The sequence below is a fragment of the Ovis aries genome, chromosome 22 (genome assembly GCF_016772045.2).
Source record: "Ovis aries strain OAR_USU_Benz2616 breed Rambouillet chromosome 22, ARS-UI_Ramb_v3.0, whole genome shotgun sequence".
NCBI lineage: Eukaryota > Metazoa > Chordata > Mammalia > Artiodactyla > Bovidae > Ovis > Ovis aries.
In genome coordinates, this window is record NC_056075.1 from 13,441,511 (window position 1) to 13,457,314 (window position 15,804).

Consider the following 15,804-nt stretch of genomic DNA (forward strand, 5'->3'; position numbering starts at 1 on the left):
TGTGGCGTTTAAAATAAGATTAAGCACAGAAAATAGTAACCCACTGCCTAGCTGACAACAAGTCCTTAATAAACATTTACCATCCTAATTTTCATTATTCTAACCCCCAGAATAATTATCATTATTTTACCTCTTTTATCCCTGTCTAGCTTTTAAGACTCAGGTCTTGCACAGCCCACAGTAATCTAACCTGTGCCCCTGCATGTATGGAAGTGTGAAGTCTTAACCACTGGACCACTAGGGAAGTCCCCAGCCCATGATAATCTATTCCTCCTCTGGATGCCTAGAATTGTTTTTCACTCATTTGTCATTAACCATAAGTTGATTTGTATTTTCTTTAATAAAAATAACATCACTCATAAACCTACTGTATGCCAGGATGATTTTAAGTACTACACATGGATTCATCCATTTTAGTCTTTATCACAACTTTATGAAGTAGGTACTCATATTACCTCTCTTTTACAGGTAATGCAACTAAGGAACAGAAAGACTAAACATCATGCTTAAGGTCATACAACTAAGAGGTGGGGTAGCCCAGCAAGTCTAGTTCCCAAATTCATGGTCTTTACGCTTACTTAATGTTTCACATCTGTGTTCTCATGTCTCCTCTGAAAAACTGCAGTCTTCTCAAAAACAAGAATGGTTTCTTCTCTAGAGCCCCACAAGGCCAGAGAGTATAGACTCTTCCACAGACAGATGGGCAACAAATATTAGATGGATTGATAATCTCAACGCTACTTGATCATTTGCACCAGGAAGCAAGCCCTCTATCATACTTAAATTCTGTTTTCTCACCATCCACTTGTAGTAACTATCTTCGAATTACCTTAGCACCCAAGCTACTTACATAGTGATGTTGATTAGCATTTTGTATGAATGCAGGGATTGGTTCATGTGCTAACATTTGGGAGAACCTCTCTTTCCAGCACTCACAATTTCAACTCTGCTATTTCGGAACTAAAAAGCATGAGGGTGGAATGTCAGGAAAATTCCTCAATATTCTGACTAGCTGAATCTCTTTTCATCATCAAGAACCAAATGCAGAAAACACAAAGCAAGACTTTTGTTTAGCTTTATCAGTAACTATTTGGAAGTATGTTAAATTGATATTTCTATTTGACCCAACTCCATTCTGCCTTCACCCCAAACACCACAGAAATGCCTTTATATCTACTCTCTCTGGGAGCCTAGAGCAACTGAGGGAAGGGAAAAAAATTGTATGTCTTTCCAAGGCTTTCTTTTGCATCATTTTCTCCTTCATCACAACATTCCAACCACCCTTCCTTCATTTCTTCAAAGGAAGTAAAGCCCTTTTCTTACTATTTCCCACATGGTATTCCTCTGGTTGAAAATTGCTTCCCTGCACTTTCTAGCTAATGCCTCAATAATCAGTTCTACCTAATCCCTGTTTTCTCAAAGAAACTCTATATCCTCAGTCTAAATTGAAGTCCCCTTTTTAAAAGTCACTGCATTCTCCATTTTTCCTTCAGAGAACTACTATAGTTTGTAACTGTGTTATTTTATGATTTCCCCCAGAGGACTCTAAAGTTCAGAAGGTCTGAGAACGCATCATGAAGACACAATATGATTTCCATGCTTTCTTCCTCCTTCATGTTCTCAGAGGTGCTGTGGAGAACACCAAGCAATGACCTGCTTGTGACCCACAGACAAACTGTTCCAGAGGGTTCTGCATATCCTCAAAGAGGTGATCAAATGCCTCAGTGCCTTTGTGCTGGTGAGAACCCCAGTCTCCATCCCCTCTCACTCTGCTGGCCCAACAAGACTTAAGAGAACAGTTGACGTATGTGGTCACTGCTTCTTTACATAGATATTAAGCTCTCCATAGTTCAATGAAATGGCCATGGTTTGACAAACCGTACTCCAAATCTATACCGGCGTCCCTGCTGGATACACGAATGATACTGTTTATTTCATTAGGCACACACGTTCTGAGAAAAAAAGAGAAGGACTTCATAGTGTATGGTTCTTATTTTCCTCTTATCTACACATAAGCCTAAAGCATAAAGCCAAAGAAACTGTGCCTAATGGCCAAGCTGCAGGGACCTAAGAAAAGTATAACCGACAAGAGGAGTATTACCAAAAAAGCACTGACCTGAATTAAAACTTGAGGAATTCAAAGAAAAGCAGAAACAGCACGAGGGGGCATTATTAACGAGGCACAAAACAGTTTGGAATAAACTACTTAGGTGTCCCCAGTGTTCAAAGCAATGGGCATGGAATCTCAAAGTTACTGCAACCTTGGACTAACACCAAATTTCTTTAGGTCCTTCCAAAATAGGTCAACCTTCAGACTTTGGCTGAAAGCAAAACACAACAGGAGCCAAAAGTTTAATAATTATTTCTCCTCCTTGACCCCAAAATCACCAGAGAGGCAAGCTGCTCTCTGAGGATGCAAGCCTGAGGACCAGAATCAGGGGATCCAGATTCTCTGCTTGGCCTGGCTCTCACTAGTCCATCTCAACACTTAACCTCAGTCGTAAAGTAAGGGCAACTTCTCTAATGTCCTACAAGTCTATGTTATTGCGCTGTTAAATAGGAAGGGCACCCAAACCATGGAGAGTTCATAGAGCTGCTAAGCTCTACACTGCTTACACCAACCCAAATGTTTTCTCTTTAACTCTCAGAGGCAAATTTAAGCGGGAAGTTCCAGAGATGATACACATACCAAAAAGGCAGGCAAGAATAATGGTGGTCCATTATGCATAAAATATGAGCAGAGATGTGAAAATATTTAGCTTGGAAAAGAGAAGACTTGAAGGGAACTGATAGTCCTTGATGTACCAAAAACATACGTCACAACAATGACTTACTCTGTTTTACTCTATTGGATACAACTGACCAATGGGTAAAGACTGTATGACCATATATATCCCTATTTTCACTGTTACTTTTACAGTGATCATCTCCAACAGAAGAACAAAATTTAATAATTAGTTATGTCTACACAGACTTCCTCTGAAATAAATGCCTCCTTTGTCACTGGGTGTCTCAGAAGGTAAACAATTCTCTGGGCTAAAGAAGTCAATAAACTTTCTGCAAAGGGATTTGAGGGCCACATATAGTCTCTATTACCTATTCTTCTCTGTGTATGTGTTTTCACAACACTTAAAAATATAAAAACCATTCTGAGCTCACGGCTAAACAAAGAGAGTTTGTTGACTCGTGCTCTGCAGGTGTGCTGCCCAATAAATATGAGTCACATATGTAATTTAAAATTTTCCAATATCTACATTTAAAAAGCTAAAAATCAGAAACAGGTGAAGTTAATTTTAATATATTTTAATCCAATATATCAAAAAAAACTATCATTGTAACATGTAAACAAAATTACTAATGAAATCTTTTACCTTTTTAAAAAATTAGTCTTTGAAATACAGTGTAGAGAAACAAGAGAGATAACCTTTCAACCAATACTGAATTCTAATGATTCAAATCAATAAGGAAAAAAAAGAACTGTCAATAAATGACAGCTGGGACAGCTGGCATATTACCTGGAAAAACAAAGGTGGATCTTTTCTTGTTCCTTACTCCATTATTAATCCCAGACAGAAATGAAATGTCAATGAAACAAAGTAAAATAATAAATTCAAATGGCTAGTAAGAGGAAAAATGTCAGAAAGGATGCTATTTTAACCATCAGATTGGCAAAGATTGAAAAAGAGCCATATCTCTTGATCGTCAACAGAACAAAGTTTCACAAATTAGGTACTGCCAGTGAAATATAAATGTGTATGATCTTTGTTAAGGGAAGCTTGGCAGTGTGTATAAACATGTACCTTACTTTTGCAAATTCACCCTAAGACGTCATAGAAAAAAGCAAAAAAATGAAGGCACAAGGATATTCACTGAAGCAGCATGAGAAAAAACTGAAAGCAACTTAATGTCCTCAGTTCAGTTCAGTCGCGCAGTCTTGTCTGACTCTTTGCGACCCCATGAATCGCAGCACACCAGGCCTCCCTGTCCATCACCATCTCCTAGAGTTCACTCAAATTCATATCCATTGAGTTGGTGATGCCATCAGCCATCTCATTCTCTGTTGTCCCCTTCTCCTCCTGCCCCCAATCCCTCCCAGCATCAGAGTCTTTTCCAATGAGTCAACTCTTCGCATGAGGTGGCCAAAGTACTGGAGTTTCAGCTTTAGCATCATTCCTTCCAAAGAACACCCCAGGACTGATCTCCTTGCAGTCCAAGGGACTCTCAAGAGTCTTCTCCAACACCACAGTTCAAAAGCATCAATTCTTTGGCACTCAGCCTTCTTCACAGTCCAACTCTCACATCCATACATGACTACTGGAAAAACCATAGCCTTGACTAGACGGACCTTAGTCGGCAAAGTAATGTCTCTGCTTTTGAATATACTATCTAGGTTGATCATAACTTTTCTTCCAAGGAGTAAGCGTCTTTCAATTTCATGGCTGCAATCACCATCTGCATTTGGAGCCTCAAAAAATAAAGTCTGACACTGTTTCCCCATCTATTTCCCAGGAAGTGATGGGACCAGATGCCATGATCTTAGTTTTCTGAATGTTGAGCTTTAAGCCAACTTTTTCACTCTCCTCTTTCAATAGGACTGACTAAATAAAACAAGATCATTAAGGATAATGTAAGTTTCTTATAGAAAGACGTTGACATTGCTGGGGGGAAATGCAGGTTATTAAATATTAGCATATATAATGTGATCCCAATCATATAAAATTTTAAATTTCATATAAATGTATGTATTCATAAAGAGATATAAGAAAGATATTTAATAAAATGTATACAGTGATCATCTCTGACAGAGGTATATTTGGGTTAATTTTCTTTGGACATGATCATAGATGTGCTTATTTTCATTTTTAGTTTTTACAATGATCATTCTGCACCTTTTATCCCAGAATCATTTTTATAACCTTCTCAGAATGATTTTTTTTCCACTAGCAATCTTAAAAATATCTCTTACACATGTCTAAAGCACAATATTGTTGGTTGTTTATAAGATGTATTTGAAATTTAATTTCAAGAATAAATACATACTCAGTCTCGGGGAGGTAGAGGGAAGGTATCTTTTATACACGTCATTTTATAGTGTATCACATGCACCACAGCATGGTGGAGACATTCTTTCCCTAAAATGACACTGCCTTCATTCACATGTACAACTAGTACTCTCAGGAACACCTTTTTATACATGTGACTTTACAGAGTGTATTACATGCAGCACAGTGAGATGAACTCATTCATTCACTGAAATACCACGGTTCTGACTCAACAAATCATTAATCACTGTTAAAAACGTGTTTTAAATATTTCTTTAGTGTCATATATGTACCACAAAGTGAATACATTCCTTCACTGAAATAATCAGTGTGATGATTTTTATCTTTTTAGACTAATATAAAACTTATTTTTAATTTTAACAAATTATTGGAGAGGATCGACAGAAGAATGTTAAAAGCAAACAAATAACCTTATATTTAGTGAATAAATTATTTCATAGGCAATAGAGTGGGGAGAAGTACAGGTAACAAATCTAATAAACCAGACATAAAAGGAAGCCTCCTGCCATTCCTAGGCTAAGCTATAATTTGATTCCTGTACAAGGCACAGGAAGGACAGGTATTTAGACTCCATATTCTTGTGGTGAGTATCGTTACATAATAACACACATCAAAGCTGAATTCCTTAGAGAGGAAGGACATCCTTGAAACATACAGACCATAACACAAGAAGAAAACTTTCTCTGTAGCTCAAAACACTCTTCAATATAAATGTAGGAACATACCCAGAATTAATACCATCAGAAAAGTTCCTTAGATTCCACAAAATGATAAACTATAAACAAAGTGATATATTTTCATGCCCTCATAAACCATCGGAAAAGCCTACCGAAAGTAAGGAAAGCAAGGCTATGGAAAGGGAGTCAAGGTCACGCTACTTCGCCCTCTACCCATCACCAGGCTAAGTCACTTAAGATACAGTCATGGATAGAGGTAATTTCATAAAATGTCATTCTTCTTCTGTCACTAGCTGTTCCAAGTTTGGGGTTTTATAAGATCTATAAAACTACAGGGCTAGGGCTACAAATAAAATTTCATTCAAAATAATCTTTTCCATTGTTGACAATCCTCAAACCCTAGATCTTTTCTTTCAATTGATAAAAAGTTAGCCAAGGCTCCTTCACAGCAGACTCACAGGATCTCATTGCCAATAAAAGTAGATGCTATGAAACAATCAGTATGCTCCTGGGGGAACAGTCTCCAAAACAATCAACATTAAAATGATTTCTTAATGGGGGGGAAAGTCAAAAGCTATTTCCAGAGTTAAAATGCTGCATTTTATTGAACTATCATGTTAGTTCTCCAACCGGCGAACAGTGCAGACATTTTAAGCACATTACCTTTAGGAGGAAAATACGACTTGCTTTCAGCTTTGTGAGGCCAGTCTACGACAAGAGGTCCAAACCTGCGAAAGCTGGCAGTGATCTCATCTACAAAACAAAGAAGGAATGTTAGCAGAAGAGAAAAAATACTGCAAACAGAATAGCATCAAAGATATCTTTTTATTTTAAAATGTTTTTTTGAGAGCTGTTTTCTAGAGCATTCTTTACAGAAGTCAAATTTATTAAGTGAAATAACATTGTTAGAGGGGTACATTTGGTTATCTGCTTTCAACCATGCAGAATGTGTTTCAAACTATAATTTACTTCCCTTCACTTTCAATAAGCCTAATATAAAGAATCTGGAAGAAAAAATATCTGACATTAGCGAAGGTGACTACTCTGTCAAGGAAAAAGGAGGCTGTAAAAATGGGAATGTTCTCTGTTTTTAGAAAAAAAAAAAGGCAAAATACACAAAATATTTGAAATACATTTCTACTTATGTGAAGTAATCTCTGAGATTATTATCTCAGATTATTAATATCAGATTATTATTGTTAATATAAGATTCTTTTAGAAATAGATACTATTCTTTTGGTGAGGAGCAGGGACAATAAGTGACTTAAGAATAAGAAAAAACTAAAAGCCAATGGCCTCTTTCTCTTACACATATCTACCACACATCCTATAAAGAAAATGTTTCAAAAGGTATAGCTTAACGGACTTATCTTTACCTTCTGACTTTTGATTCAAAGCAGAAGGTTATAACTGAGCTCCTGATCAGGTTTAAGTTGCCACTCTCTCAGGACAGGGAAGCCTGGTGTGCAACAGGCCACGGGGTCGCAATGAGTCAGACAGGACTGAGCGACTAAACCACAGCCATGATCAAAACCATTGTCTTAAAGAAAAATCCAAGGGGTTTTCCATTAACAGGCATCTCTACAGATGAGATTAACACTAGTAAAAGAATAGTTTAGAGAAAAATGAGCCTTCAGCTGTGTACAATGTCAAAGCAGTAAACCTAAAGTAAAACCATTTCTCTCATGAAAAAAAGAAAATCATGATAAATTAAGAGAAATATTATAGCTTGAATAATGCTGGCAAAACAATTCTGTTTTACCAATATTTTTATAGCAGATCCAAAGCCTACTAGAACTAGAGTTGTTTTCTTCCCTTGAGTTAACTCTGTCACAATTCTATTTCATTCTTCTAGTAACAAATATTTACTGACAACCTACTATGTGTTGACCAGCTTTAGGCACTAGTGAAACTCACTTTTGGATTGCTAGTATCTCAAACATATTATTAAGAAATATTCTAATTAGCCTCAATTCTTTCAAAGGCAAAAGGGGTTATTTCATTAACAGGTATCTACATTAAAATATGAAATGGTATGGTGTGATGGATAGGAACAAAGTTCTGGAATCAGTTGGATTTTGATTCCAGTTGCACCACTATCTCTCTGATCCTTCGTTTCCTCATCTACAAAAGGGAGTTGGCAGGAGATGACTTAGAGGAGAGCTGTGGAGGTTAAATGAGATAATATGAAGCACATAGCACACAAGGGGCTTACTGGAAGAGTTCTGTAAATATTAGTTCTCATTATCATTTAAAAATGTGACCCAAAATTAATAACAAGGAAATGAGAAGCTGTTTGGAGACTGCCATGTCTGAAGAACAGACCAGAGGTGCAAAAACTTCTTTCTTTTCCATCTATTGAGCATCCTCATCTCCTGACACTAAGACATGAAAGTCTTAAAGCCGTCTTCGAGAGGACAGGTAGGGTCAGATCACACAAGTAATAACCCTGGCCTTTATTAAGCCATTAGTGAGGGCATGGTACCTTCATCGATATCAGGAGGAAGGCCTCCAACAAACACCTTTCTAGAGTAGCGCTCTACTCGCTCCCCGTTCTGACAGCGAGTGGGAGAACTTAAGCCAGATGACAAAGACTGATCGCCGTGACTGTCGTCCAGGAAGGCATCTTCAAAGGGAAAGAGAGAAGATCGACCTGAAACAAATGCGGGAGTTTCTATGGTTAATAGTGGTTTCCTGGACAACACATGTTTTATTAGGAGCCAAAGTACAGAGTGAAGCATTCCCAAAAATACATCTTAAACTGTGATTAATTTTTTAAGTATTTATTTATGTGGCTGTGCTGGGCATGCAGGTTCTTTGATCCTTAGTTGTGACACATGGAATCTAGTTCCCTAACCAGGGATCAAACCCAGGCCCCCTGCATTGGGAGTGCAGAGTCTTAGCCACTGGACCACCAGGGAAGTCCCATAAACAGTGATTTTTTTCAGTAGAATAAGCAACTGCAGATTACCATGTCTAGACAAGTTTATAGCATCAATTTTTAAAACAAAACTTTTTTATTTTGTATTGAGGTATGGCCGCTTAACAATGTAGTGATAAGCTCCGGGTGAACAACAAAGGGATTCAGCCATACTTATACGTGTATCCCTTCTCGCCCACACCCCTCCTCCCATCTAGGCTGCTAGGTAACATTGACCAGAGTTCCATGTATAGCATCATTGTTTGTGTAAAGGTAGTACAGCACAGAAGTGACTGGACTGATACTAAGCAAGAAGCATAAAAAACCACAGCTGTTTTTTGCTGCTAAAATATATCACTACATTTTACTCATACAGCCCCTATCTCTGCTGCTAAGAGTATTCAGTGATTACTTTTCCTTTCCCCAGGCATTTCTTAAAGGGAAGAATAAAATAAATCTTTATTCACAGATTTTGATTGCGCTTCATGGTAACCTCAGAGGTTCAGTTCTAAAGACTGGCCCTGATAGGCGGGGGAATATTAAACTGATGACGGAAGCTGATAATTTCTCTGAGAGCAGGACTAAAAATGATTAATTTGTCCCTGCCACTCCAAGCTACTTCCATTTGGAAATGAACGTCTACAATAATAAAAGGTGGGGCAAGCGAATCAAAACATAGAAATTAAGATGCGGATATATAGATGTAGGTGTGGTTGTGACTAATCCAAGCTGTATTTTATGTCATTCAAAAAAAATAACGTCCATTGTTAACTCTATAGTCTGAGAAGCAAAGGCCCCTAACCCTCTGCACATGACTATAAGGAAGATGCCAGAAGTTAAAATCTGTTAATAAATACAACACAATAGTGCCATTTGGCATTACAAAATAAAATTTAAGTTTAAAAACAATTTTTTTTTCCTGTTTGAGTCAGTGAGTTCCTGGTAAAACTTTCCATTAGGTTTTACCCTAAAAATGAATTATCTTGAACTTTCTAACTTTTGAAAAAGAGAAAAACTCCCCTCTAAAATAAATTCATAAGCTTTTCAAAAAAAAGATACTGTCTTTCTCATTTAGTCTCTCCACTCTATATTTCCCTGAGACCTAGGTTTTGCATCACTATAGCCAACTCTCTAAACAGAATATAAATAGCCTTAGAAAAATACTGAACATTTATTTCTTTTATAAAAAAAAGGTACTAATATAACTCTGTTTATTTTATGAACAACCCAGGTGGTGTAAGAAAGGCACTGTTTTGATGTTGAGAGTTAATAAATAAAAGGACCAAAGAATTTTTTGTTCCACTCTTCCCAGCTTAGCTACAAAGAAACAGAACAAAATTTGTCACTTCATGTCACCTAGCTTTTTTAGCCTGGCAAGGGCAAACAAGAGACAGTAAATTCTCATCCCCTGATGTCTGTTTTGTTCAGTGGGAGTAAAAGAACTAGATCTGCAACAACTGTAGGCAAAACAAGCTTCCCAAAGACATCCAGTGATGTTCGCCCATGGCCGTGGGTTTGCTTTTCATGTCGTCCACACTCAGTGAACTATGTCCCTACCGTGACAAGCGTACCTCCAAACCAGCATTCCCACCTTTGTTCCTATCACCAGCTCCTACACTCAACAGTAGTAACATGAGATGCTCAAAAAAAAAAAAAAAATCTGGTGGAGGAGAGGTTGGGAGAACTAAATAATATGGGAAAATACTATACACGTTATGCCCTTCCCAGAGACTCAAAAGCCATATTAGAATACAAAGATTGGGGAAAGTTCTGTAGTAAAATAACTTAATCTAGTATTACCTGAATTCAAGATAAAGGAAATCTTAACATACTATGTAACTCAGTGGAAAACACTTGTAGAATTATCCACATTTGGAGAACATTAAACAAATAAGAGCTATTTGGTAGCCCCTGCCCAAGAAATCAAGTCTGGGGAGAGAGAAAAGCAAGCACTTAATTTATCAAATGCGTGCATGCATACGTGCTCAGTCGTATCCGATTCCTTGGAACCCACGGACAGAGGATGTCCATGGGATTTCCCAGGCGAAAATACTGGAGTGAGTTGCCATTTCCTCCTCCAGGAGATCTTCCTGACCAAAGGAACGAACCCAAGTTTCATGCACTGGCAGGCTGATTCTTTACCACTGAGCCACCTGGAAGCCCAATTATCAAGTAGAGACAGAAATACTAAGAGAAGACTTTACCAAGTGACACAAGGGCACAATTTACTGCTCCATGGAAAATGGTAGAGGCAGGGCGTTCAGGGAGCTTCAGAATGATTTCACAGGAGGGCAATTCTGAGCAGAATCTTGTGGGAGTTATAGTTTCAAACATGAAGAATAAGAATCCACAGAGAAAGAACTTTCAAAACAGCTCGTATCTTTCCTGCCAAGCCTGCTTCTCTAGCATTCCTACAATCTCAATGAAAATAACTATTATTCGCACTCAATTCAATCATGAAATCTAGGAGTCAATCCTGACATCCCTTTCTTTCATATTCCACATCTAATCCATCTCCCACTAAGTCCTACCAACTCATGCTACAAAATAATTCTTCATTCAGTTCTCTCTACCTTCAGCCCTAACACCCTGGTCCATACTGCCATCATCTCTCCCATGAACTAGCAGTCTCAAGAGTCTATACAATAGCTTGCTCAGTTTGCTAATTCCTACCTTGTACTCCACAATGCTTTCTCCACAAAACAGCCAAAGTCACCATTTTCAAATATTAATCTGAACATGACCACACTCTTTGTCACATCCTTAAAACCCCTCACCCCTAATTTGGGGATAAAGTACAAAAACATCTCTGTAAACTGTAAGGCCTCTGCCTAACCTTCCTACATTGAGTTGTTGCCCTGGTGGCTCAGTGGGTAAAGCGTCTGCCTACAATGTGGGAGTCTCGGGTTCTATTCCTGGGTCAGGAAGATCCCCTGGAGAAGGAAATGGCAACCCACTCCAGTACTCTTGCCTAGAAAATCCCATGGACTGAGAAGCCTGGTAGGCTACAGTCCATGGGATCGCAAAGAGTCGGATACGACTGAGCGACTTTCCCTTGGCCTCTCCCTCTGGTTCACTAACCTCCAATGACACAGGCCTCCTTAGAAATTTCTGTTATTCCTCCCTGCCTCAGGCCTTAAGGAAAAGGTGTTCCCCTACCCAAAACAAACACCCTCCTCTCAACTCCCCAGTTTTCTAATTAAGTCCTATTGATTCTTCAGGTCTAGGCTAAAAAGTCAGTGAAATTCAATTGGAACTTTCCTGACCTTCTAGATTAGAATAGATGCCCTTTTCCATCCATTCACAGCACTTTTTCCTTTTTTTTCCCCCTAGTTACCATTATGCTATCATATGGGTTTTAACTTGGTATCTCGTTCCCCAACCCCATGAAACTGTAAGCTCTGTTAGGACAAGGACCAATTTAATCTCGTTCACCACTATATTTTCACGTCCTAATAAAGGCACACAAAGTAGGTATTCAGTAAGTGTTAACAGTGAGGCAGCAGACAAGAAAGGAAAATACCATGTGCAAATAAGTAAATGTTGGAACACAATAGATGGGTTTGAGGATCCTTCTGGGATCCTGTTCCCAGAAGGCTGAGATCTCTTCTCTTGCTTCTGATTGTTCAAGCATTACATATTACACTCCACATTTTCCAAATATGCTATTTCATTCTAATACTAGCTTTTCTTTAAAAACAAAAAAACATACTCACTCCCTAGAGTCTGATACTCCCATCTAATCCATCTTCCTCCTGTCACAACCTGACTATGTTCTTCCCTCTACCCCAAATCCAACAACAGCTACCATCACTCCATTAATAACGTACACCCAGGGAGAGGACGGATGGGGTGCAATTCTGAAGAAAGCTGTGACTTGTCCACCTGGGAGATGAGGAAGTCTTGAACCAGAGCAGATATTCAAGATATTCTGGAACAAAGAGAGGTTTCTTTCTGTGTAGCCAACATAACCACAGCTTCCCCAGAGTATTTTGGCAAAAATAAATAAATTAAAAGCAAGAATTAACTACAAAAATTTGACCTGTTTTAAAAATTGGTTGTGGGTACTTAAACTTTCCAAGGTTTTGAAAGTAAATTTCTGTCTTCGCAGATAGAGTATCATAGACTTCAGGAAAGAATTTGCCCCTGGAAATGAAACTGCTAAGAATTCACACATATATGATGTTTCTCTAACTGTAGGTAAGACCTAAGAATAAACTCAGTCCCCAGATCTACTTAATCTGAATCAAAGAGGTCAAACTTGAAAATCTGCACTTTTAACAAATTTCCCCAGTGACTCCTATGCTCCAATTTAAGAAGCACTGAAAAGCAGATGACCTGTCTGTAGCAAACAGCCACTAAGAGAGACATTGTGTGCAGTGTATGAAGCCTTGGGAAACTTGCAAATTCAATCAGGTTAAGAAAAGTATCTCCAGGAATGGAACATAAAATCTATAATCTAGTCCACCTTACTGTAACGTGACTGCCTCAAGTCCTCTCAGATCAGAACAGTCAGTCTGCAGGAAGCATTTAAAAGACAGAAGGGTAGATTAAGAATCCGTTGCATCTCCCAGCACAAACCAAAAGGAGAGAGGAGGATTTTATCATACTGCTGGGATGACTCTGTGGGACATCTGTGGCTCATCTGATCTTTCCAGATCCTAAAAACAATTTTTTCCCCTGTGCTCCGATTATAAGCTCCTGAAGGACTGTTCTATTAATTATTTAATTATTATGAAAAGGTGACTTGAACTACTAGATAAATAACCAGCCATTGAAGTTTCATTTCTGTTACATCCATCTCCATGATAAGTTGAAACACTGGCATTCTAGTCTGTCCAGGCATTCATCTGGTTGGCATAAATCTTTCCTCCACGACAGACAGTCCCTGGGAAGACTGGTATAATTTTAGTTTCTGGACACATGCTACTAGAAACTGAAACTTAAGAGGCTGTACCCAAATTGTGTCCCATGAGAGGTCCCGCTTCACTAACACTAGTAGCTCTCTGACAGGTTTCTTTTCTTTAATAAAAGCATTTCCCAAGAGCAAAACGTTTTAAGTAAGTCACATTACTTACCAAAACTTATACTCTTATGTACCTAGCATAGAAATCTGCTTTAGAATCTCATCCTCTCACATAAAATATTCATACTCAGTAAGTCAGCAAAAGCAGGAGGAATACTTCTTAATTGTTGCACTTTGGCCATTTGGCTCTCTCTTCCACCAATGGTCTGGTTTTCTGATATCTATTTTCAGTTAAGAAGCAGAATGGTAGCCCACTGGCCGTGCCGTGCTGCCAAAACTGCTCGGACCTCCCCTCTGAGCTCCCACATCTCTACTGTCAATCCAGCAGCTCCAGGGCAATCTTCACCCAATATTTCCACTCCAAACCTGATCCTTTTCCTCTTAGTTTTGGAAAGAACTCAGAAAATAATTACTCTGGGGACGTTTTAGTAAATGGCTTATGAGACATTTCTCCCTTAGGCAGAGGAAAAAAAAAAGCTCCCTATAAGTCAAGACAGTCAAGTTTCAGCCTCTGTGACCCTGGATAAAACATTTCACTTATCTGAGTTTTGTTTACTTAATGAGAGATTTGAACTAGATGAAAACGTTTTCACATCTCTGAGGGTAGCAGCATTCCTTTGATTACACAAAAATCTTACATAAAACCCTAATGCTAGAATACAAATAGATAAAAATACATCTTACTTGATATTACTATGTGGTTATCTCTTAAGCATCACAACCTTAATGTATTTATAAATGAACTCAACCTCTGCCTGAAGCCTATTCTTGCTCAGTCCTATTTCGATATGTGGCATCACACTTCACTCAAGTGTTCAAGCTAGAACTTAAACACCATTTTTGAGTCTTCCTTCTTATTTGCTCTCCATATTCAATTCCTCGGTCTAACGCCATTAGAGAGGGCTGAGTCTGTCCCCAGAACATACCTTCCAATTGTTCACTTCTTCCAACTCCATTGCATTGCCCTATCTTAAAACATCATCTTCTCTTGCCTAGACTATTACCATCATTTTGAACTAGACAACCCACTTCTCCTCTCACTCCACTCCAAACAAAAGCCAGAGTGCTCTTTTAAAACATAAATCTGATCACTTGACCCTGCTTTAAAACATTCATAGGCTTCCTCTTATATCTGGATCAAATTCAAAATCCTTACCAGGAGCTAAAGCCCAGTGAGATCAGATTTCCTTTCTTCCTCCAACCTCATATTAATACACCCGCCTTCTCGCCTACCAAGCTCAGCCATTCTGGGCTCTATTTATTGATACTTCCTCAAAGACACAAACTCCTTTCTTGCCTCAAGCTCCTCTCCCCTTCACCACTACCCTTTTTCAATACTTTATTAAAAAATAATTCACTTAGTCACTCCCCATTTTCCTGGAACCCTCTCAGCCCTCGGCAACCACTAGTCTAGTTTCTGTCTCAACAGATTTGCTTATTCTGGACATTTCATAAAAGGGAACCATCCAATATGTGGTCTTTTGTAATTGCCCTCTTTCACTTAGCATAATGTTTTCAAGGTTTATCAATGCTGTAAACATTTATCAGTACTACACTTCAAGCCTCTTAAAACAGTTGTATTTTGATGTCTGGAATTTCCTTTAAAATATTCTAAAAAGGAAAAAAGGAAGGAGAATATAAGAAACAAGATAAGCAAAAATGTTGATAATCATTGAAGCTAAGTGATGAATACATAGTTCATTAAACAATTCTATTTTTGTGTATGTGGAAATTTCCAGAATAAAATATTTATTTAAAGAATCCGTTCTAATGAGGTGGATGAAACTGGAGCCAATTATACAGAGTGAAGTAAGCCAGAAAGAAAAACACCAATACACTATACTAACACATATATATGGAATTTAGACAGATGGTAATGATAACCCTGTATGCAAGACAGCAAAAGAGACACAGATGTATAGAACAGACTTATGGACTCTGTGGGAGAGGGAGAGGGTGGGATGACTTGGGAGAATGGCATTGAAACATGTACACTATCATGTAAGAAATGAATCGCCAGTCTAGGTTCAATACAGGATACAGGATGCTTGGGGCTGGTGCACTGGGATGACCCAGAGAGATGATATGGGGAGAGAGCTGGGAGGGGGGTTCAGGATT

General features: G+C 38.4%; 1 protein-coding gene and 1 non-coding gene across 7 annotated transcripts in view; both read right to left on the reverse strand.

Annotated features, from left to right (window-relative positions):
• The window catches only part of CPEB3 (cytoplasmic polyadenylation element binding protein 3), a 200,136-nt gene that overhangs the window by 69,221 nt on the left and 115,111 nt on the right, over positions 1–15,804 (reverse strand). For all 6 annotated transcript variants that reach the window (XM_042238502.1, XM_042238505.1, XM_042238504.1 and 3 more), the window contains 2 exons: positions 8,226–8,393; positions 6,404–6,493 (listed from right to left, as the gene is read on the reverse strand). In XM_042238502.1, coding sequence (XP_042094436.1) covers positions 6,404–6,493; positions 8,226–8,393 — 258 coding nt within the window. The remainder of the gene's footprint in view (positions 1–6,403; positions 6,494–8,225; positions 8,394–15,804) is intronic.
• Positions 8,589–8,661, reverse strand: TRNAG-CCC (transfer RNA glycine (anticodon CCC)). The gene has a single exon. It is a non-coding gene; the product is annotated as a tRNA-Gly (tRNA).